This window comes from Salminus brasiliensis, chromosome 1 (genome assembly GCF_030463535.1).
Source record: "Salminus brasiliensis chromosome 1, fSalBra1.hap2, whole genome shotgun sequence".
Taxonomy (NCBI): domain Eukaryota; kingdom Metazoa; phylum Chordata; class Actinopteri; order Characiformes; family Bryconidae; genus Salminus; species Salminus brasiliensis.
Window position 1 is genome coordinate 49,424,959 of NC_132878.1, and position 26,209 is coordinate 49,451,167.

Genomic DNA, 26,209 nt, shown 5'->3' on the forward strand with positions numbered 1-26,209 from the left:
TCTTAATATTACTTCTCTTTTTGCCTTTAGATGCTATCTGTCTGCCATCACCAACAGGTAAATGATAAAGTAATGATTGATTTAATTTATTATTGTTAGATAATAAGTTTATCTAAAATAACATTTGCTCTTGTTCTATCTGTTCTTTCTTACAGTATGTAAGTGTGGTTGTCTTCAGATATGGAAGTCTGTGTTAGTCCAAGTGTGAAAAGTGTCTGTTGCACTGTGAGCTACTGTGTTATCAAAGAGAAATCCTTTGTGTGCACACGTTCTCAAGTATTTTTTTTTCATTGGGGCGAAGCATGGCTATCAGACCTAGGCCTTTGCTTCCGTCCACAAATGTCAACACAGTCAAAAAAGAGAAAAAAAACACACAAACACTATAATGCTTTTTTTATGTTAATGTTAACTATTTCACTAGTCTTAGTACACAGTGGAACAGTGGTTTATCACTTTTCAGAAAGTGTTAGGAGAGTTTACCCATTAGTCACAGCATATGTTTTGAAGAGTATGTGCTTTTTCATATTGATGATGACAGCTAATGGAAGTAATTAATCAACTGCAGTTCCCCTAACCTAAATCTCATGCTCAGTATGTAGGGAATATAAGGGATAGTATATGCTTATGTCATATCATATTGATCATGACAGCTAATGGAAGTAATTAATCAACTGCAGTTCCCCTAACCAAAATCTCATGCTCAGTATGTAGGGAATATAAGGGATAGTATATGCTTATGTCATATCATATTGATCATGACAGCTAATGGAAGTAATTAATCAACTGCAGTTCCCCTAACCTAAATCTCATGATCAGTATGTAGGGAATATAAGGGATAGTATATGCTTATGGACCCTATGGAATGGAAAGTAGCAATAAAGATACTTGGGAAGAAACTGATCACACCTTTTGAAAATCAGCATTGACATATTGGCAATTAAAACTAATAAAATGGGACTAGTATTGTAGAGTTTAGTTACATGTGTCATTCTATTGTATAAAAATTAATGAATGTATTTCTTAATTCACAATAATGTGAGTCCCTGAAGTTTCTTTCAAAACCTTCTCTGTGTTTTTAGCAGAGCCCTTTCATATTAATTTTTACACTTTAGACACCCCTATTTTTTATTTTTTTATTGATTTTCTAAATTTAAAAAGCATTCTCCCTGTTTTTTGCAGTGCCATCTGAGTATATAATAGAAATTAATGTGACATTACCAGACTACTTCATGGTTCCTTACTTAAGGGAACAGCTCATGAATTCCACTATGCCTGTTAGACTGGACAGTGGTGTGAACATTACAGAGATCAGCATCACCACAGGTAACCAACTTATTATCTGCACATGTAGTACATTTGATATATTTGTTTTGGAAATCAATACAATTACAGATTTCTAGGAAATGATCTATTTATGGTAAAGTTTAGCTTAAAGAAGACACTTCTTACACTTCTTATTTCCTTTTTGTTTAGTACCTTGCTCATTGAGTTATTCTACTCTCTGTTACAGTGTGTACATTTAATGGGACTGAGTATTTGTGCAGATGTGAGGGTCAGTATGCCTGGCCCTATAATACCTGCAGAACATATGGAATGTGTGATAGCAGCATGAATGGCACGTGTGGATGTATCAAAGGACTCCCGTTAGATGAACTTTGCCAAAGAGGTATGCAGTCATAGATAAGTCTTTTTTTCTGCAGTGCTGAGAATGACCCACCACCTAAATACTACCTACTTTGTGGTGGGCTTGTGGGGTCCTGACCATTGAAGAACAGAGTGAAACAGATGGATTGCAATCTAGAATTATAGAACTACAGAGTGCTCAGAGTGATCCTATATATAACATGGAGCTGATATAATGGACAATGAATGCAAAAAGCAAGCAAGTGGTTTTAACGAAGTGGCTAGTCAGTGTATAGTGATATACTTCCGTTAAGGACTATGCAAAATTGTCACTATAATGTATTTGTCCTTATGTTGAAAATGCTCTTATCATTTCTACTTTGTAGATGTTGATGAATGTGTAACTGTGGCATCTATTTGTGGGTCAAACTCCATCTGCAACAACACGATTGGAGGATACAATTGCTCTTGCAGGAGTGGTTTCACTGCAACCAACTCGAGCCTAATAATTAGCATTACCAACCCTTGCAAGGGTATGCTATGAAACTGTGGTTACATGAATATATATATATATATATATATATATATATATATATATATATATATATATATATTAACCTGAAATCCAAATGTCAATTTTATCTTGTTAGTTGCTGTTCATAGTCATATTAAGCACAATTCATCATATTGCCATTTAAAAAACAACATTTTTGTTTTACCATAATTGCCACGGTGGGGTGGAGCTTAAAGGCAGACACAAACGCAGGAGTTTATTAAAAAGATACAAAACACAACACTACAAACAGACTACGAAGGAACACAAACTTTGGAAATGATCTAAATATTTAAGCTAACTAACTAAACAAATAGGATAGACAAACATAACAAGTAGTAAGATAACAAACCAAACAAACAGAAACAAAACAAACAGGCCAAACCAACAGACCGTAAAACTGACATGGAAACATATACATATATATATATATATATATATATATATATATATATATATATATACAAACAAGGACAAACGAAGAACACCTGAAGCTAACAATGAGTACATAGAAGGCACCAGTGGGAACACTGAAACACTGATGAACAGGCAGGGCTAGGAATGACAAAGCACAAACAAAGCCATGCGGCAGGAAACACATGGTGAAACCAAACAGACGGACAAGCATGACAAAAAACAGAGCAATGTGCTTGAGAGCACATGGTAAGGCCAAACAGAGGCACAGGTGTGACAATAATTTTCTATCAGCATGCATTGTAACCGTATTTTTAGACAGCTGAAACCTGTTCACTCTGTAAGTCCTGTAAGGTCTCGCTGTTACAGTTTTACACATATTAATGAATTAAAACAATACATTTAATAAATACTTTTTACTACGATAATCTGTTTTGCAAATGGTGACTGTGGTTCATTAAATGACCCCTAAATTGTTTGCTGTCCTGCATATTGTGTGTGCAGAATGATCATAATTGTTATAATGATCGCAATTAAAACACCACATGCAGTCTGCAGCTGCACACAGTCTGATCCGACATTGTTCAAATTGTTAGCAGTTATTGGCAATGTGGAGAATCTAAAGCCTGCATGTCAGTAATGGGAGCAGTTTTAACAAAAGCCAGTGGCTGCATTTTAAACTGTTGTATCTTAATGTACAATTGTCAACAGAGTGTATCGGTTATGGTTGGCCTGGGACTGATTTACTGTATAATCATTAAGTACAACAGTTAGTTGTGGTTCTGTGGTCCTCACGTAGTTCCATCTGCCCCTTAGCTTCTCATCTAAAGACAAGATTAACATTCAGCATTTTTATATATATTAATATTTATATTAATATTCAGTATTACAGCTAGAAAAGCTCATTACATCCGTGCAAAATCTTATTGAGTAGAGTTGTACCATGACATTGAATTATAAATAATTCAGCAGATATTTCCTTACAGCTTGGCTATACAGCTTCTAAAAATCATGGTATGAATCATTTAAGTTAAAATGTTTCATTTTGTTTTTGTCTTTTAGATATAGATGAATGTGCAGCTGTACCACATATCTGTGGTCTGTACTCCATCTGCAACAACACAGTAGGAGGATATAATTGCTCTTGCTTGAGTGGATTCACTGCAACTAACTCTGCCCTTACTGTCAACATTAGTAATCCTTGTATAGGTGAAATATTAATACCAGTTTAATGTTTTTCTTGTGAGATTTTAAGAACTGATAAATTTTCTTTTATGTTTAGATGATAAATAAACTTTCACTGATTTACAGATATAAATGAATGTGCGGCTGTACCACATATCTGTGGTCTGTACTCCACCTGCAACAACACAGTAGGAGGATATAATTGCTCTTGCTTGAGTGGATTCACTGCATTCAACTCAAGTCTTGGAATCAGTGTTAATAACACCTGTACAGGTTAGCGCTTGTGACATTGCTTATATGTTTGGTCAAATCCTCTTTAAGGTAACAATGAAAATGTGCTGAAGTGAAACATAAATAAATTTAATAGGAGTCTACAGTCTACTGAAACACCACATTGTCATAAATACCATTTTAGGCACACAGTGAGTGTGTATTGTGGGCAGATCAAGGTACTTGTACATGCATGTGGCCACTTAAGTTCCATAGCATACTGAGAATACTGATGCAAGAACAAGAAAAAAAAAATCTTTGATTACAGATGTGGATGAATGTCGGCTTGGAACTTCTACATGTGGTCTGTACTCCATCTGCAACAACACAGTAGGAGGATATAATTGCTCCTGCTTGAGTGGATTCACTGCAACTAACTCTGCTCTTACTGTCAACATTAGTAATCCTTGTATAGGTGAAATATTAATACCAGTTTAATGTTTTTCTTATGAGATTTTAAATAATGATGAATTTCTCTTTATGTTTACATAAAAATGAAAGTTTCCTTAATTTTACAGATATAAATGAATGTGCAACTGCCCCATCACCGTGTGGTCCACACTCCACCTGTAACAACACAGTAGGAGGATATAATTGCTCTTGCTTGAGTGGATTCACTGCAACTAACTCTGCCCTTACTGTCAACATTAGTAATCCTTGTATAGGTGTGATATTAATACCAGTTTAATGTTTTTCTTGTGAGATTTTAAAAACTGATAAATTTTCTTTTCTGTTTAGATGATAAATAAACTTTCATTAATTTACAGATATAAATGAATGTGCGGCTGTACCACATATCTGTGGTCTGTACTCCATCTGCAACAACACAGTAGGAGGATATAATTGCTCTTGCTTGAGTGGATTCACTGCAACTAACGCAAGTCTTATGGTGAACATTAGCAATCCTTGCAGGGGTAAGTAATTATGCAGAAATGTATTATTGTACCTAAGACATCTGAAACTTTACGAGATAACCTTTTGAGACAGTTTCAAACAATCTCTTTATGTGCTCTGTGCAAAGAATTAAGGAAAATACATTTCTCTACTTTATATTTTCCTTCATGTATTCAAGATCTAAAAACGTATCTGAACCCTATTGTTAAAGCTTGTAGAATACAAAGATTACAAATGAATGATAGTCATCTATATTTTTATATGAATGAAGTACACATCTGGTTTAAACTTGACCTGTCCACACAATAAAAGGCGCAAATACAAATATGACAATATAAACTTTAATGTGTCTCACAGATATAGATGAATGTGAAGCTGTACCACCTATCTGTGGTCTGTACTCCATCTGCAACAACACAGTAGGAGGATATAATTGCTCTTGCTTGAGTGGATTCACTGCATTCAACTCAAGTCTTGGAATCAGTGTTAATAACACCTGTACAGGTTAGCGCTTATGACGATGCTTATATGTTTGGTCAAATCCTCTTTAAGGTAACAATGAAAATGTGCTGAAGTGAAACATAAATAAATTTAATAGGAGTCTACAGTCTACTGAAACACCACATTGTCATAAATACCATTTTAGGCACACAGTGAGTGTGTATTGTGGGCAGATCAAGGTACTTGTACATGCATGTGGCCACTTAAGTTCCATAGCATACTGAGAATACTGATGCAAGAACAAGAAAAAAAAAAAATCTTTGATTACAGATGTGGATGAATGTCGGCTTGGAACTTCTACATGTGGTCTGTACTCCATCTGCAACAACACAGTAGGAGGATATAATTGCTCCTGCTTGAGTGGATTCACTGCAACTAACTCTGCTCTTACTGTCAACATTAGTAATCCCTGTATAGGTGAAATATTAATACCAGTTTAATGTTTTTCTTATGAGATTTTAAATAATGATGAATTTCTCTTTATGTTTACATAAAAATGAAAGTTTCCTTAATTTTACAGATATAAATGAATGTGCAACTGCCCCATCACCGTGTGGTCCACACTCCACCTGTAACAACACAGTAGGAGGATATAATTGCTCCTGCTTGAGTGGATTCACTGCAACTAACTCTGCCCTTACTGTCAACATTAGTAATCCTTGTATAGGTGTGATATTAATACCAGTTTAATGTTTTTCTTGTGAGATTTTAAAAACTGATAAATTTTCTTTTCTGTTTAGATGATAAATAAACTTTCATTAATTTACAGATATAAATGAATGTGCGGCTGTACCACATATCTGTGGTCTGTACTCCATCTGCAACAACACAGTAGGAGGATATAATTGCTCTTGCTTGAGTGGATTCACTGCAACTAACGCAAGTCTTATGGTGAACATTAGCAATCCTTGCAGGGGTAAGTAATTATGCAGAAATGTATTATTGTACCTAAGACATCTGAAACTTTACGAGATAACCTTTTGAGACAGTTTCAAACAATCTCTTTATGTGCTCTGTGCAAAGAATTAAGGAAAATACATTTCTCTACTTTATATTTTCCTTCATGTATTCAAGATCTAAAAACGTATCTGAACCCTATTGTTAAAGCTTGTAGAATACAAAGATTACAAATGAATGATAGTCATCTATATTTTTATATGAATGAAGTACACATCTGGTTTAAACTTGACCTGTCCACACAATAAAAGGCGCAAATACAAATATGACAATATAAACTTTAATGTGTCTCACAGATATAGATGAATGTGAAGCTGTACCACCTATCTGTGGTCTGTACTCCATCTGCAACAACACAGTAGGAGGATATAATTGCTCTTGCTTGAGTGGATTCACTGCATTCAACTCAAGTCTTGGAATCAGTGTTAATAACACCTGTACAGGTTAGCGCTTATGACGATGCTTATATGTTTGGTCAAATCCTCTTTAAGGTAACAATGAAAATGTGCTGAAGTGAAACATAAATAAATTTAATAGGAGTCTACAGTCTACTGAAACACCACATTGTCATAAATACCATTTTAGGCACACAGTGAGTGTGTATTGTGGGCAGATCAAGGTACTTGTACATGCATGTGGCCACTTAAGTTCCATAGCATACTGAGAATACTGATGCAAGAACAAGAAAAAAAAAAATCTTTGATTACAGATGTGGATGAATGTCGGCTTGGAACTTCTACATGTGGTCTGTACTCCATCTGCAACAACACAGTAGGAGGATATAATTGCTCCTGCTTGAGTGGATTCACTGCAACTAACTCTGCTCTTACTGTCAACATTAGTAATCCCTGTATAGGTGAAATATTAATACCAGTTTAATGTTTTTCTTATGAGATTTTAAATAATGATGAATTTCTCTTTATGTTTACATAAAAATGAAAGTTTCCTTAATTTTACAGATATAAATGAATGTGCAACTGCCCCATCACCGTGTGGTCCACACTCCACCTGTAACAACACAGTAGGAGGATATAATTGCTCCTGCTTGAGTGGATTCACTGCAACTAACTCTGCCCTTACTGTCAACATTAGTAATCCTTGTATAGGTGTGATATTAATACCAGTTTAATGTTTTTCTTGTGAGATTTTAAAAACTGATAAATTTTCTTTTCTGTTTAGATGATAAATAAACTTTCATTAATTTACAGATATAAATGAATGTGCGGCTGTACCACATATCTGTGGTCTGTACTCCATCTGCAACAACACAGTAGGAGGATATAATTGCTCTTGCTTGAGTGGATTCACTGCAACTAACGCAAGTCTTATGGTGAACATTAGCAATCCTTGCAGGGGTAAGTAATTATGCAGAAATGTATTATTGTACCTAAGACATCTGAAACTTTACGAGATAACCTTTTGAGACAGTTTCAAACAATCTCTTTATGTGCTCTGTGCAAAGAATTAAGGAAAATACATTTCTCTACTTTATATTTTCCTTCATGTATTCAAGATCTAAAAACGTATCTGAACCCTATTGTTAAAGCTTGTAGAATACAAAGATTACAAATGAATGATAGTCATCTATATTTTTATATGAATGAAGTACACATCTGGTTTAAACTTGACCTGTCCACACAATAAAAGGCGCAAATACAAATATGACAATATAAACTTTAATGTGTCTCACAGATATAGATGAATGTGAAGCTGTACCACCTATCTGTGGTCTGTACTCCATCTGCAACAACACAGTAGGAGGATATAATTGCTCTTGCTTGAGTGGATTCACTGCATTCAACTCAAGTCTTGGAATCAGTGTTAATAACACCTGTACAGGTTAGCGCTTATGACGATGCTTATATGTTTGGTCAAATCCTCTTTAAGGTAACAATGAAAATGTGCTGAAGTGAAACATAAATAAATTTAATAGGAGTCTACAGTCTACTGAAACACCACATTGTCATAAATACCATTTTAGGCACACAGTGAGTGTGTATTGTGGGCAGATCAAGGTACTTGTACATGCATGTGGCCACTTAAGTTCCATAGCATACTGAGAATACTGATGCAAGAACAAGAAAAAAAAAAAATCTTTGATTACAGATGTGGATGAATGTCGGCTTGGAACTTCTACATGTGGTCTGTACTCCATCTGCAACAACACAGTAGGAGGATATAATTGCTCCTGCTTGAGTGGATTCACTGCAACTAACTCTGCTCTTACTGTCAACATTAGTAATCCCTGTATAGGTGAAATATTAATACCAGTTTAATGTTTTTCTTATGAGATTTTAAATAATGATGAATTTCTCTTTATGTTTACATAAAAATGAAAGTTTCCTTAATTTTACAGATATAAATGAATGTGCAACTGCCCCATCACCGTGTGGTCCACACTCCACCTGTAACAACACAGTAGGAGGATATAATTGCTCCTGCTTGAGTGGATTCACTGCAACTAACTCTGCCCTTACTGTCAACATTAGTAATCCTTGTATAGGTGTGATATTAATACCAGTTTAATGTTTTTCTTGTGAGATTTTAAAAACTGATAAATTTTCTTTTCTGTTTAGATGATAAATAAACTTTCATTAATTTACAGATATAAATGAATGTGCGGCTGTACCACATATCTGTGGTCTGTACTCCATCTGCAACAACACAGTAGGAGGATATAATTGCTCTTGCTTGAGTGGATTCACTGCAACTAACGCAAGTCTGGCTGTGAACATTAGCAATCCTTGCAGAGGTAAGTATTTACACGGATATGTAATACTGTATGTAATAAAAGATTATATGACCCACTCAGTTTACTTTTAATTCATGTCTAATCATATTTTTGGACATCTAGCTGCAGCCTGTTTTGTGTTTTTCGGATGTTCTTTAAGCAGTTGTTATTTTTTTCTACTAGTGCTGTGATGTGCTCACAATCTGTTTTTGTTGTTAATTTCTTATTTGTCTGTGTTAATTTTAGCCTTTGAGAATGTGATGGTGAGAAGGAATATCAGTTACTAACACTGATATTTCTTCATCACTGAACTTTATCTTAAGCTTGTTGGCTGGAGTATTTCACTCCACTTTTTAATAAACTAAAATTCTAAATGCTGATATAGTGATTAACTAATTAAGCATCAATTTGAGTTGCACTGTGAATGCATATTATGGCCTTTTCAATGGCCCAAACTTATGTGAATTTGAAATTTAGTTTAATTAACTTTCATTGCTGTGGTTATTTTTTGTCTTGTAGATGTGGATGAATGCCTGCCCACCCCATCAGCATGTGGTCCAAATTCAACTTGCTTCAACACATTAGGAGGATATAATTGCTCTTGTTTGAGAGGTTTTTCCGTATCAAACTCAAGTCTACCTGTCAATATTAGCAACCCTTGTAAAGGTAAGTGAATACATATTAAAATATGGTCACATGAAGCAGATCTTTTCTAATACTTGCATGTCCTCTAGCGTTTTAATGACAGTGTCAATCTGGTGAGTTAAGGATTATTGCAGTCTCATTAGATCTTGTAAATTGACTGTTTCAGCATTTCACCTGGTGTTCCAGATTGAGATTAGTTATTCAGGTCAGGTGATTCTGCTGCTCAGTCAGAAGTTCCAACACTGTTCAATCATATTGTGTGTTCAATCATATGTTCAAACTTTCTATCCTGCTGGAATGTGGGCTTGTCTTTAATGTTTTCCACTTGGGCATGAGGCTGTTGGTTTAACATATACCATATACCATATTTTTTGGTCAAAGAACCTTAGCATTAGCAATATTTTTTTTATTAAATTCTAAAACCTATATACACCTTATGTGTATGTTTTTTATATTAAAATTATTAGTAAATGGGTAGTAGCGCCAGGTCTGGGTCACAAAGCTCACCAGACTGGAATAGGTTAAAAAACCTTATCTAAAGAATGGCCTCCACTGTGAGACAGATGGCAAACAAATGAAAGAAATGGTGGCAGTAACACAGTTCAGGGTACCTTTAACACCACAGGTTAAGAATGGCTTGTCATTCTTGATGGGCCTATGAGTTTTGAATTGTACTAGCAAATTCTACCGGAGAATATCAAGGTATTGAAGCTAACTGTAAGTGGGTCATGCAGCAAGACAACAATTTTGCTTAATAAATAACTGTATTTCTTACCACCTAAACACACAAGTGAATCTACAAAGAAATGGTTAAGAAATGTAGCATTTTGGATTGGCCAGATCATAAACCAATATAAACCCATAAATAAATATTGACCTCAAAAGAGCAGTTCTTGCAGGGAAGCCCACGAATAGTGGGCTGAGTTGAAAATTTATATAACCTGTTGTGTAAGATGGCTGAAGGGGCTCATGCCAGTTGCTGAAAAGCACCAGCAATATATTTAATATATAGATATACTTTTGCTCAATACATAAATAGGAACATGGGTTGGAGTTTGTTGGGGTTTTGAAGCAGGATTTACTTGGTTCAGCACAAATCTGATTACTTTTACATTGTAGATGTTAGGTATATTGCAGTAATAGATTTATTTCAAGATTGCCACAGAACATGCATTGTTTGTTTTCAGTTCAGGTTTTCAGAAATACAGTTGCAGGGAGTGTATTTTATTTACATGCTTCAGAAATGAGGGTATTTCTCAGCTGATAATGCTGAGAATAGGTTCTGTTTGCTGGAAAGTAAGAAGGCAGGCATCCTGGTAAAATTATATTTTATTATTTATTATATTATATTATATTATATTATATTATTATAGGCTACAAGATTAAACATTAGTTCACTAGTGTTCTAAATTGTAAGTGTGAGAAGACAAAAATTTAAGAAATAGATTCAGCACATTCAAAGCATGCCACACAACAGTATTTGTCTTTGAAACTGAAACAGTTCAGTTTGTTTCTTATGTCTTTTGCTAATGAAATTAGATACATGTTCTGTTTGTGGTTCAAACATAACCTGCATGAATACAGTAGGAGACTACAGCTGCTTCTGTTTGAGTGGATTTGCTAGAACAAACTCAAGTCAGAACTTTGGTATTAGTAATCCAAGTAGAGGTAAATAATTAAAAACTTGGGTTAATATTGTGGAGTCTAAGAATTTCAGGCTTCAACAATCAAACAACAATCAGTCCTGCAGTCTGGCATATTTTCAAAGATTTCCTTTCATCAAGATTTCTGTGAATGTTAGTGCAACTGCAGTGTTGAAAGTTCACCTGCAACAACATATTTGCCTTTAAGCTTAGTCTGTGATAAGTGATTGCATCATACCAAAAAAACAAAGTTGATTATTATATTTATCTTGTAGATCTCAATCTAAACTTTAGACATTCATCTCTTGATAGTTGAAGTGAGTGATATTACCATTGCAAGGTCCAAAGCGCTCTTTAAAGCCTTCAGAAAGAAGGTTGCATATGCATATCACTCTGGGAAGATTTGAAAACACAACGTAGTGGTACAATGTATAAACAACTCAACTAGTTTGCATTGCCTTCCATGTAGTTATTGAATAGTAGCCATGGAGCTTAAGAGGTTAGGATACGTAAAGAAGCCTCCAACAATCCTAAAAAGTCATTGCAGGATCTACAGGTACCTTTTCAAAGTATAGAATTTATCATCAGAACGAGACTTCACAAGTTAGTTTTTTCATGAGAGGTGAGCAAGGAAACCCTTGCTGTCAAAAATGAATTTTGCATCTATATAAACCTTGATAATGAATTATACATCAATAAGACAACATAACCATATTCAGTATTTGTGTCAGACACAGATGGAATTTAGCCTCCAACTTTAACCCATCTGTGCAATGAACACATACATACACACTACTGAGGAAACATACACAGTGACAGTGAGCACACACGCCCAGAGCGTAAGAATACATGAAATCAGTGCTTCACTTCTCTAAGCTTAAACCAACATAAATACTCACAAATATACATTGCTGTGTCAGACTTTCACAAATGTGTTTATTGTCCCAAGTGTAAGCAATATCTATTATTTACATTGTCCTTTAAGACACTTAAAGTAGTATTGATATATGAAGAAACACTACATTCTCTTTGCAGATGTGAATGAGTGTCTTGATACAGACTTTTACTGTGGGCCAAACGCCACCTGCACCAACACAGTAGGAGGCTACAATTGCTCCTGTTTGAGCGGATTCAGTGCACAAAACTCAAGTTTGAGTGTCAGCAGAAGTAACCCATGTATACGCTTACCAGGTATGCTGATAAAATGTTCTTGTTTGTTAGTAGAGGATTTTATTTTCTGGATAAGAGAAATGAATGTCTTTTTTAGACGTTTTTGTTCATATACCAGTGTCTGTGAATGTTTAGTCATATGTTTAAAGACATCGCCATCTGGTGGTCAGTAATTAGAAATGTTAGTACCAGGAATACTAGGAAGACACAATATGCATGCACAACAAAATCTAATTTTTAATGCAGTTTGTTTAAAATTATCCACTTTCTTTAACATCTTTAATTTAACAAATTCTAAATATGCTACATAAAAAAATATTAATTGACGGTTGGCACATTTAGACAGTGTGAAGTGTATGCTGTTGCATGTTTTCCCAGACTTCTCAGTCAGTAGTATATTCTGAATGTTGGTGTTTAGAGCATAAGGCATAAAACTGGTATTGCTTCTGGTTGTTAAAGGACTAACTACTGTACTTTGCACTTAATCATTACAGTACGCTATGTTTTTCATATCATCTCTTGTTTTATATTAACACTTGTTTTCTAGAGATCCCAGTCAATATGTCACTGACATTAAATGAAAAGTTTGACATAACACTCACCAACCCAAACAGTGAAAAGTATAACCAATATAAAAGGAGTATTGAGAAGTCAGTAAGTATACCAATCTTTATATATGCAATCTGCACAAAAACTATTAATGCAATTTGTCACAAGATGAGAATTTTAATGTTGCATAAACAATAGTTTAGTTTTCTTTTACCAAGGAATATTTTGTATAATATCCACCTACTCAGCCAACACCTGTTCACACTGAAATGATAACTGTTTTAGCACAGACTGCTTTTTGAATGACCTTTACATTGAAATCATTTGGTACATAAAACCCACACAAACATTATACACTGATTGGCCACAATGTAATACTACTGACACCACTGAAGTGGAAATATTGACTATCTTCATCTACAGTGGCATCTGTTAAGGGCTGGATATATTAGGCAGCAAGAAAACAGTCAGTTATTGAAGGTGATGTGTTAAAAGCAGGAGAAATGAATAAGCATAAGAGTGCCTGGAAAGCTCAGATCTGTAGAAGTGGCATAAGGGGGAACTACTCAATATTTGGCAGGTGGTATTAATGTTATGGCTAATCTGTGTAAGTGGAATTGGGAATTTGGACCCTTTAATTCATATATCATTTATCTGGGACATTTAGTTTATAAATACTAAACAGGAACACAGTTTATATTAACTGAATTGCAAAATAACTAAACAAAAAAACATAACACACAATAAAATGTGCCCTACTTTGTTTTCTGTCTTTGCTTTACAATTGCAATGTTACACTGAGTGAATGCACAGAATTTGTGTAAATCATATGGAGAATAAGACTACTTTCACTTGAAAAACTAATATTAAAATTGTGCATGCCACATAACTTTAGCTTTTACTGTATAATGATAATATAATTATTAATTATATTGTATAATAAACTGTAGTACGTTTGAAGCACCCAATCTAAAGTGGAAAACATCAAACAAAGCCAGACAAAAAACAAGTAATTTTATTGTAAAAGGAAGGCAGAAGACATGGGAGATGCTAGGACAAGAGAATTCACACATATTGTAGGTTATGGGATGCAGAAATGTTGAATACTTCAAGTAAAACATCAAGAGAAAGCGTATACATGTCTTAAACTCAAATATTCATATATTAATTAATGATGAATAATTCTGAGTGAGTCCATGATTAGCCAACTATAAAATAGCAGGTAATAAAAGACCAGTCTTACCGTTCTTATAGTTCCACCTCTTTTTTTCTCTATGATCTTACAAAAGTCAGCAAAATAACATTATAACTGTACTCTTTTCAGATAAATGATTCTTATGTAAAAGTAGCTGGCTACATACCTGGTTCTGTCAAAGTCTCCAGATTTAGGTGAGATTTTTTTTAAATACCATTTTTCTTCTGTTTTATGATGTAATGCCATGGTGGTTAATGGTGAGTATTGAATAGTGAGTGGTGAATAGTGTGAGAGGCTAAACTGGTGTTCTCTGTGTGATCTTTAGGCCTGGGAGTGTAATTGTAGACTTTACAATTGCAACAACTAAGGATGTACTTGATTTTGGATCAGCAAACTCTGAGCTCTCTAGTGCGCTTACTGCCAGTGAATTCAGTGTCAATGAAAATGCCTTTGCTGAAAGCAGTAAGTGCCATGTACATTTAAATCAGTTTTTGTTTTTAACCATTTAAAGAATAAACCATCAAATACGTGACAGAATGTTCCAAGTTTTGAAAACTGTATCTTCTTGCCAATTAAAAAAAATATATATATATGTATTTTATTTTGTATCATATGTGCTACATCTGTGTATAAATGTCTTGCTCACAGCAGTTTATTTAAACAAACTAAGTAATAGTAATAATTTCTATATTGATTAAGAATTATTTAAGGTAATTATTTTACTGTCACACTGATGTTGCAGAGGTCTCAAAAATGCATATGTATCAGATATGATACACTTAACTTTAAAGACAAAATCAAAAAGTGAGCAGTACAGTCACACTTCTGGATTTAACATAAAAGCACTTACAATTGTTACATGTAATGGTGTGTTTTAACATTTTTCAGATGAGTGTGACTTAGTCCACAGCTCTGGTAAAATATACCCATTGCAAGAACTGTTGTTGAACTGTGACCCTCCTGCCAGTTCAAAAGGAGATATAAAATGGAGAGTGAATGGAGCTGACCCTTCGCTAAGCCCTGATAAATATAACATCCGTAATAATAACCACACACTTCAAATAATAAGTGTGAACAGTGAATACAATGGTAAGCATGATTCATTCACAAGTTTTGATGTTGTTTTTTTTCTGTTTTTATGAACCATATAGTCATATATTTCTACAATGAAAAGGTTGCTAATAATGAAATGCTATTATTATTATTATTAGTAGTAGTAGCAGTAGTAGTAGTAGTAGTAGAAAAATAAAAAAATCTAATGAGATATAACATAAGTTATGACATAAGTTTTAACATAGCTATAGATTTATTTTCTAGTTTAATTTCTAATTTAATTAATTAGAAGTCAGAGATGAAAAACTGAGTGAATTGCAACTAGTCTCATTATACCACATATGCTGTAACTGTAGTGTTTAAATGTAGTACCATCATACTACTTTTGTGTGAGGTCATTTTCAATAAACCTTTTAAATTTCAATATTTATTATTTAAGTTACATACAGTGAAGAAAATAAGTATTTGAACACCCTGCAACTTTGCAAGTTCTCCCACTTAGAAATCATGGAGGGGTCTGAAATTTTCATCTTAGGTAGATGTCCACTGTTAGAGACACAATCTAAAAAATAAAATCCGGAAATCACAATGTATTATTTTTTTTATAATTTATTTGTGTGTTACTGCTGCAAATAAGTATTTAAACACCTGTGAAAATCAATGTTAATATTTGGTACAGTAGCCTTTGTTTGCAATTACAGAGGTCAAACGTTTCCAGTAGTTTTTCACCAGGTTTGCAAATACTGCAGCAGGGATTTTGGCCCATTCCTCCACATAGATCTTCTCCAGATCAGCCAGGTTTTCAGGCTGTCGCTGAGAAGCACAGAGTTTGAGCTCCCTCCAAAGATTTTCTATAGGGTTTAGGTCTGGATACTGGCTAGGCCACTCCAGAACCTTGATATGCTTTTTACAGAGCCACTCCATGGTTATCCTGGCTGTGTGCTTTGGGTCATTGTCATGTTGAAAGACCCAGCCACGATCCATCTTCAGTGCTCTAACTGAGGGAAGGAGGTTGTTCCCCAAAATCTCGCAATACATGGCCCCGGTCATCCTCTCCTTAATACAGTGCAGTTGTCCTGTCCCATGTGCAGAAAAACACCCCCAAAGCATGATGCTTCCACCCCCATGCTTCAAAGTAGGGATGGTGTTTTTGGGATGGTACTCATCATTCTTCGTCCTCCAAACACTGCGAAGTTCTATTTTGGTCTCATCTGACCACAGAACTTTCTCCCATGACTCCTCTGGATCATCTAAATGGTCATGGGCAAACTTAAGATGGGCCTGGACGTGTGCTGATTTAAGCAGGGGAACCTTCCGTGCCATGCATGACTTTAAACTATGACGTCTTAGTGTATTACCCACAGTAACCTTGGAAACAGTGGTGTCAGCTCTCTTCAGGTCATTGACCAGCTCCTCCCGTGTAGTTCTGGGCTGATTCCTCACCTTTCTTAGGATCATTGATACGCCACGAGGTGAGATCTTGCATGGAGCCCCAGTCCGAGGGAGATTGACAGTCATGTTTAGCTTCTTCCATTTTCTAATAATTGCTCCAACAGTTTGGCAATTGCCCTGTAGCCCTTTCCAGCCTTGTGGAGGTCTACAATTTTGTCTCTGGTGTCTTTGGACAGCTCTTTGGTCTTAGCCATGTTAGTAGTTGGAGTCTTACTGATTGTGTGGGGTGGACAGGTGTCTGTATGCAGATAACGACCTCAAACAGGTGCTTCTAATTTAGAATAATAAGTGGAGTGGAGGTGGACTTTTTAGAGGCGGACTAACAGGTCTTTGAGGGCCAGGTATTTTCTGATTGGCAGGTGTTCAAATACTTATTTGCAGCAGTAACACACAAATAAATTATTGAAAATCATAAATTGTGATTTCTGGATTCAGTGGACATGCACCTAAGATGAAAATTTCAGACCCCTCCATGATTTCTAAGTGGGAGAACTTGCAAAGTTGCAGGGTGTTCAAATACTTATTTTCCTCACTGTATGTATATTGTCTCTCTTTAAAAAATGAATTGGAAATCAAATGCACAAATTATCAGTTGTATCCAGTTAACACTTTTTTATTTGAATAAAATGTACATATTAAGGCAGATTTTTGAACAGATGAACACTTGCAGAACAGCATGCAGTTGGTCCCAGTTCTTAAAACTTCTTCTCATCAATTTAAACACTGTTTGTATAGGTTCATTTTAGGGACATTCGTACTCAGTATATCCATCAAAAAGTTTACTAAAAAAAATAACACGTTTTCTTTTTAATTTATTTTTATCTACTTTTAATTTAAAGTATTTTTTATGTCTACTCAGGTTTCAACTTATCATTTCAATGTTTGTACTTAAGTAGGAATTTTCAGTAGTCTATTTCTACTGGTGGTGCCACAAATATGCTGATAGGACAAATTTCAGTAGAGAGGTGAAATAAAATAATCCCTTCAATACTTTTGGGATGGGTTGGGGAGTTGGGGATGAGGTGGTTGGTGATTATCCGACATTCTGAACTCTTTGATACTTTTGTTACTAAATGCAATCAAATCCTTACAGCAATGCCAGAGAGTAGTAGAAAGCCTTTCCTGGACAGTGGAGACAGTTACTTATACAAGGAACTCTTTTAAAATACTCTTGATTTCAGAGCAAACAGTGAATGAGCAGGTCCTAATACTTTATAAACATATATAGTGTGTGTAAATGTATTTATCGGGGCAGTGTTTATTTTGTTCAGTCCAAAACACTAACATTAGAATAAAGGCAAACACAAATTGACAGTTATGTGTGTTGGTAAGTTAGCTTAACTAGTTCAAAACCTTGACAGTCTATGCAAATTTACAAAGTATTTACAAATTACTATATAATACCTAGCTCTTCTAATCAGGTATTGAAGTGAATAAGGTTGAAGTCATTGTTAACTCAGTCATTCCTTTTTGCCACTGATGAAAAGTGAAGAACAGAACAGAGTTCCTCCAAGATATGGTGCTACATGTAAAACAGACAGTACAGACAAATAATTAACAACTAAACAAAACACTCAGATACAACATACACTAAATACAGCCATTGCGTACAGGACAGTAGAGACTAGGTAGTGTCCACTGGGTTTAGCTATAACCAGTGAAATTGTTGAAGACACAAAAACACACAAAAAGCATGCAATAATGGTGGAACTGTCCATGCACCAGCAACCAAATCTCAAACCAAATTATTTATATGTATTGTAACATTGCATAGTATTTTTAGAGTCATATATTGTTTTAGGCAATTCTGATTATTAATTAAGCAGTACTGAATTGTTGTTAATTTCACAACTATAGTTGTTATTTCATTTTCCTCGCTTTCTTCTTTTTCCTCTTTTTCATTTTACAGGTATATATGAATGCATAACAGTAAAAAATTCACTGCCCAATATTCAGTGGCAAAGGATTCTGGTTCAGCCATATCCAAACATCCAAGTTGGTTCTGATAAAGAGTTTAAATGTGATAATTTGACAGTACCTTTGCAATGCTGCGCCCACAACAGCTATACAATTGAATGGATCCAGGACTCCTTAGCTGGCACACTTATGCCACCAGGTGAGACAAAACAGGTGCAGTTTAGTTGAACTGAAACTGTCCTTTTAATAAATAAAGAAAAATGAGAACTTTAGATTGGTTGGCTAAAAATCCAGATGTTTTAGGTGTAAGGTGTAAACCCCTTTTTTCTTTCTTATGTTTCACCGGTCTAGGGTCTGGCTGCATCACATACTATTATACTATACAGAAGCAGTATTGTGAAGCTGGGGACCTGACTGTTACTTTCACATGTCAGCTTTCAGGTGTAAACCTGAATAATGTAAAGTATAGCTCCAAAAACATCAAAATAAGGGCAACCAAAAAAGGTGAGTCAGCTCTTTCTGTTTTTTTTTTCCCTTACAGACAAGAACAATGGTTTCTGTACTTCTCAAATGAAAAAAAATTATATCTGTTATGTTAAATGTAGCCACAATATGTGATATTATATATAGTTTAGAAACTCATAATACAATTCTAATAAGTTTTATCTTGATTGAAAATAATGAAGTCATTAAAATACTTGTGAATTTGACACCATGTTGTTACTGTTTTGTCAATTGTTTGTTGCTGCTGGATTGTACCAAACAAACTGCTTCTTGTATAGGAATTAGTCTTTATGTCCATTTTCACACTCAAAAAGGCTCTAAGAATTGGTCCTCAATATGGATTTTGATTGCTAGTGAAGTCATGTGCACAAATACTATGGTGACAGTGGCACACTGAAAAATGGCACCATAACTTTAGAACATAGAGGACAGTTTTGCATGCCATTGACCACTAATATGCTTAATAGCCTATGGGAAAACTATGCACATATTTGCATTGTTCCTTAAATATCTGATTTATCTCATTACCACTGGACAGAATTCTTCAGATGTACATGCAGATATACATTGATGCTTAGCAGCTGTTTTGAATGTGTGTGAGGGCATTGTTCTCTTCAGTTTTGGTGGATAACTAAAATATACATGCACACTGATCATCTAAAGTACACACCCTCTTGTTCCATAGAATTTGTCTGCTTAGACAGCAATTTTGGTATTGGAATTCTAAATCAGAACGCATCAGGAAACTGTGAAGGAGGCATGGTTGGCATTCAGATGGCACAGTGCAATTCAACTGGACAGTGGAGTCAAACAACAAACAATTGCACCTTGCGTGTAATCCAGGACTTGACAGACAAAGCTGAGGTAATACAGTTTTATTCTGAACTTCAATTGAATGCAAAATGTTAAAATGCTTATGTGATTCATGTGTTTTTCTTTTTCATTAGCATTTGGATGTCACCGAAGTGTCCCAGTTTACTGCAAATCTCAGTAATGCTGTAGAGCAGAATTCGAAGAACATTACGAACACATCCACGACTATTGTAAAAGTTGTAGATTTACTCAGTACCATCGCCACTATTTCCCAGTCATTAACAGTCACAAAATATGTGATGGAGGTATGTATGTGAATTTGTATTGGGTTTTTTCCCTTCTTTGATTTATAACTGGTCATGTAAGTCTAGATGATTTAATACTTATAGCACAAGAAGATCAAGGGACCTATCTCATGGCAAAACATCATTTACTCATCAGAATTACTAAACACTTGTTTTCTTTTTAAAATTCGTACTACGTGCTTATGATAATGCACCATTCCTCCCAGAAATTTGTTGCAGTTATAAAAATGCTTTGGTATTCACATTTGTTTATTGTATTTGCATTGGAACTACACAAAAGTGAAATGAACTGAAACATCCACAAAAGTCCACCCTCCAACTTGATATTTGGTAACACACCCTTTGGAAACAATAACTGAAATCAGTCGCTCTTTGTAACCATGAAAGAGTTTCTTACACCTCTCTACTGAAATTCTGGACCATTCTTCTTTTGCTTTTTTCTTTTTCTATTTGATGGGAGTCTTCACTCACCTCTTGATACTTAATAGGATTTAGATCTGGAATTATTACTGGCCATTTGTGCTTTGTCTGGAACCATTACTGGTTGCTTTTTGAAGGATGTTTTGGGTCATTGTCCTGCTGGAAAACCGATGACCTTTTACAGAGAACCAGCTTTCTGACACTGGGCCCTACACTGTAGTCCAACCTTTTGCATAATGCCATACACACAGTCTAACCTTCCAGTGCCATAAGCAGCAAAACTACCCCAACCCATCTTTCAACCATGATTGATAGTAGGGACCGTGTTATTTTCTCTGAAGGCCTCATTTAGTTTTCTGTAGATGTTGCAATGATGTGTTTTACCAAAAATCACCTCTGGGGTCTCTTACCATAGTGGCCCATTTCATTCAGATGGTAGTAGATGTGCAAACTGACAGTTTATTGAGGTTCATCAGCCACCATTCGATCAGTCATTTATTGCAACGTTACATCAGTTTTTCTCTTCTGTCTATGTCCAGGGTGGAGATTGACTTGCAGACTTGAGATTTCCATTTTCTTTTACAATTCTTTGCTCTTATTTGTTTTCTTTATGCCCAGTGTGCACAGACACTAAGACTAGGTTAACTTTTCTGTGTTGTTCCAATGCAAACAAAAGAAATAAATGTGAATTTTCGGAAAAATAAATATTTTAGGCCATATGTATGTACATATGTCATTACATTTATGTTTTTTTAAAGATTCTTACAAAAATGGTGGAGTGGGGACTAATGATGCGTTTACTGGTAATTTATAGCAGTATACATTTGCATCGAAACAAGTCAGTAAAAACAGGCAATTGATTGAGCAACAGATAACTAACCCTCTCTAGTACACAGTAAACTGAAATAATAATTGGTAAAACCTTATTATGATGGTCCACTGAAGATGCCTTATATATCAAAATATACACACAAAAAAAATACAGCTCTCTTTAACACATATCTCCCTTGTGCTTTGATACCCACTCCAGATCATTTGTTAGCAAAGTGTAGCTAAACTGTAGGGACAATGAAAATAAATTTGAGAAGACTAAATTTGCTAAGTATAAATACTATTAAGTTTAATAGAATAAATGGCATAATAGACCTTTAAGTACGATTAACATTGCCTATAATGGTATAGTTCTTAAAAACAAAAAGTAAAGAATGAAAGAATTAATTTTTTGTTAATTCAGTTGCAGTGTTTAACTGAACACATTTTTGTTTTAAGGATTTCCTCAAAACAGTGGATGTCATTGTATCAAATGACACTCAGGAAATATGGAAGAGCTTGAACAAAGACAATGCCAACCGGAATGCTAGCTCTGCACTTCTGCAGTCAATTGAAACAATCGGAAACAGCCTCTCAGATGAGCCGCTTTCATTTACAACCTCAAACATCCAGCTCAACAGGACTAATTTTACAAACACCTTCAGTGGAACATTTGGACAAAATTCAACCACACAAATACATGTTTCAAATGGAAACAGATCCAACTCAGTCACCGTGATAGTTTTCTCAGCTCTTGACAATGTCTTACCTGTCAGGAATGCTACTCACAATGAGAGCAGTCTAACAGATGCCAGCATCAATGGAAATGTAGTAATGATCAAACTGGACCAGAAATTCGACCCCGTTATTTCCCTTACCTTTGATATAAAAAATAGTTCATTGTTGGGGAACCCTCAATGTGTCTTCTGGAACTTCAGTGTCTTGGATGGAATTGGGGGATGGGACTCAAATGGATGTGAAGTACAGACTTCAGGAAAAACTGGCAATGTTCTTTGTAGGTGTACCCACACAACTTCTTTTTCAATCCTGATGTCACCAAACTCTCCTGAGGACCCTGCTTTGGCATACATAACTTACATTGGTGTTGCTATTTCAATGGGCAGCCTGGTTTTGTGTCTCCTCATTGAAATCATTTTATGGAAATCAATGACCAGAAATGACACATCCTACATGCGCCATTTCTCCACAGTCAACCTGGCTGCATCCCTCTTGATTGCAGATATATGCTTCATCATTGGAGCAGCTATAGTGAAAAAAGGAGAGGGCATGCCAGTGCATGCTTGCAGTGCAGTGACATTCTTTATTCACTTCTTTTACCTCGCTCTTTTCTTCTGGATGTTGTTCTCTGCACTCTTGCTTCTCTACCGCACACTTGTGGTCTTTTCAAGAATGTCCAGGTCTGTAATGATGGCCATAGCGTTAATTGTTGGCTATGGGGCTCCGCTAATCATAGCTGTTATTACTGTGGCTGTAACAGCTGGAAACAATGCATATATCCAGGAAGGAAATGCTTGTTGGCTAAACTGGGTCAAAACTAAGGCCCTTCTAGCATTTGTGATTCCAGCACTGACCATTGTGGTTATTAATATCCTGGTGCTCGTCGTGGTTTTATATAAGATGGTAAAGAGAGGAGTTGGAGCCATCACTCATGCAGAAGAGAAACATACCATGTTAGTCATTGCCAGATGTGTGGGCATCTTGACCCCTCTCTTCGGTCTGACCTGGGGATTCGGCATTGGGACAATGGTGTCACCTGCTAAAGGGATTCACATAGTCTTCGCAGTCCTCAATTCACTACAGGTAATTGCATTTATGTATTTTTATTGTAAGTGGAAGGACACACGTTCTCTTTAAAATCAAGGTGCTTCAATGGGTTCTTTGACCGATGCCATAGAAGAACCCATTTTGCTTTCATAAAGAACCATGTCTCAAACAGAAAGTGTCAGTGTGTACCAATATTAAGATTCTTGAGACATTTCTATTACAAAATTTGTTCTTTATGAAACCAAAAGTGGTTCTTCTAATGCATTACTCCAAAAATCACTGGAAGCTCCTTTATTTTTAAGAGTGTAAACTTACATGCATTTGTCATACAATGATATTTAGCAACTGCTGTTTATGTATTTATCCTGTCTATTCACTTAAATGAGGAAAACTGCAACAAAGGATGCTTATTTTAGACAAATCATGATGCCACACACTAAATTATGTAGGCAAGATTTACTATGTTACTTGTGTAACACATTTGCTCATTCAGGGGCACCTGAACTAGGAGAGCCAGGTGTGTTGAAACATACATAACTTCCTAACGTCACTCAATAAGCTAAGGGTTTATCCCAGGGCTATAATCATCATTTTTAAGAAAGAGCCACTGAACAATTTGTATCACCTATGGCTGTATGATGACAAACTTAGGTGTGGTCATCTCTGCAGTGGCAGTCTATTGAGCTGGGCTGCTCCTTTGGGTCCAAGCTGGTACAGCACGTTAATTCGTAGCATTTCATTCAAATATGGAGCTTAGACTCAGTAACATTTTAAACTTTTTTTTTTTTTTATCTTACCCATGAGGGCCTCTGGATGAAAGGACACTTATAATCATTACACTTTTTGTTTTTGTAATGACCACACTAATAGTGTCTATCAGCATTTTATAGCTCATCTTGTCTTGAAGATAACCTCACACTGCTCTGTTATACTTACCTTAAGTATAACAGACTTACTTAAGTATTTGTAAATTATTCAAAAGGGCTGCATCTTACTTATTTTTCACTGGTTAGTTTTTTTGTCTCCACAAACTATTTCCAAACGTAGCCTTATACATTTAGGAACTGTTTTGGATGTATTTGTCTTGTCTGTTCACTGAAAGGAGGGAAACCTCACAACAAGACAATGCAAAATGTCACAAGATAGTCATATGCATATATCCTTCTTTAATCATTCCCAATCATTACCCATAATAGTTAATATATTTAATTATTCATTATTATTATTATAGCTGATTTGACAAACCAGTATTTTGCTTTGTTATACCAGTGTGCTGACTGGATTAATGTTTATTTACATGTATGTGTATTTATAGGCAAAAACACACTTATTGCCACGAATGGTTTTAAACAGTTTACTTATGTGTATTTTGCACAGTATTGTATATCAATTGTATGATTCATGTCATATGTATGAACTTATGTAACAACCATGTCTACAAAGTGTCTTGTTTATCTCTTTAAAGGGCTTCTTTATTTTAGTATTCGGAACTCTACTGGATAAAAAGGTATGTATTCTGGTGCACTTAGATAAAGACTGTAGGCTGTCAAATACTCTACAAATATAATTTAGAGATGAAAATGACACCAATATATCAACATAAGATTAGGAAAAATTAGAAAAATCAATGTTGAATTGGGCCTAATTAAAAATACAGGGAATAGAGGGGACGGGGTTACTTCCTGCATCTCAGATTTTAGCCAATGGGGGTCTACTTTCACCATGTAGTATATGGAGCAAATCAGCATATATAAACGTGCAATTCAGCATTGATAAACAATGCCAGATTTACATATTTTATGCTTATCTCACTTACACAGGTGGCTTTATTTGTCATTTCAGTGAACTTTTGAAATTGACATTGGACAAATATTTGAGGGGCTGCGGGCCTTGCTCATCCCAAGATAAAGTCACTGTTCATGATTCCATCCTTAGAAAAAAAGTACAGCTATGGTTTTCATGGGGAAATTGCATAATTTGATACTTGTTGTGTGTCAAGAGAGCAGTTCAATACATAAGAGCAATTTTACCTCTGAATGACTATAAAGGAACAAATGAAAGCTTAAGAGTAGCGCAGTTACAGTCCTGTTTGAGCTACTGTGACAGGACAGGCAATTCAAACTTCAATTAATTCTATCCTGCATTTTTAAAGTCATTGGTTTGGTAATGGTTTTAATGGTAAGAATGTACCATGTGGGTATCAATGGATTTGAAGAATGTGAATATGTTTTACTGTCTGTAGAGTTTGACACCTGTGATTATTTCATATTCCCTCTCCATAGATCCGTGAGGCTCTTGTAGGAAAGCTAAGACTGAAGAACTTTAGCTCTAACTTCACTGTGGTAAATAGTCTTTTTAATATCAGTTAACCCAGCTTCATGCCTATGTTTCTTTATCAACAGTACCAAGCTACACTGAGACTTGTTTATCTTTACTTACTTAAAGTTAGACATAAGACAACTTTTGAAAACTATGGCTTATGTAGCATCCTTTTATTTCAGAGCACTAGTGCAGGACCATCATCCTCCAATGGAAAGAGATTAGTTCACAGGTTCCCCAGAAAATGTAAGTAACTAGCTACCAAGAGTACTGTACAAAGTTTTTTATGTATTGCAGCTTTTATCCCCATTTAATAGCTTACATATAGAGCAAGATTGTAAGATGCCATATTACACCACAGCATTCCCATCCATATTCTATAATATTACATTTTAACAATGTCTGGCTTTTTGCACAGATGTCTACAATATATCGGAAGCAGCTCACTCTTCAACAGTACCTTCAAGCAACTCGGACACATTTAAGTTTATTGACACATGA

At 35.3% G+C, this 26,209-nt stretch overlaps 1 protein-coding gene across 1 annotated transcript; it reads left to right on the plus strand.

Annotated features, from left to right (window-relative positions):
• The first annotated feature begins 11,901 nt into the window (after positions 1-11,901).
• On the plus strand, positions 11,902-26,209 carry LOC140549139 (adhesion G protein-coupled receptor F5-like). The gene is made up of 9 exons (XM_072672526.1): positions 11,902-11,915; positions 14,656-14,792; positions 19,942-20,120; positions 20,204-20,374; positions 22,064-23,425; positions 24,855-24,896; positions 25,672-25,731; positions 25,891-25,954; positions 26,127-26,209. Exons 1-9 carry the CDS (start codon positions 11,902-11,904, stop codon positions 26,207-26,209), a joined length of 2,112 nt encoding a protein of 703 aa, XP_072528627.1.

What these genes read in the sequence shown, in the direction of transcription:
- LOC140549139 (XM_072672526.1), top strand. An exon ending in AAATGCCTTTGCTGAAAGCA is followed by an intron (nt 14,793 to 19,941) that starts GTAAGTGCCATG and finishes CTTGTTCCATAG; the next exon opens with AATTTGTCTGCTTAGACAGC. An exon ending in TTAGCTCTAACTTCACTGTG is followed by an intron (nt 25,732 to 25,890) that starts GTAAATAGTCTT and finishes CTTTTATTTCAG; the next exon opens with AGCACTAGTGCAGGACCATC.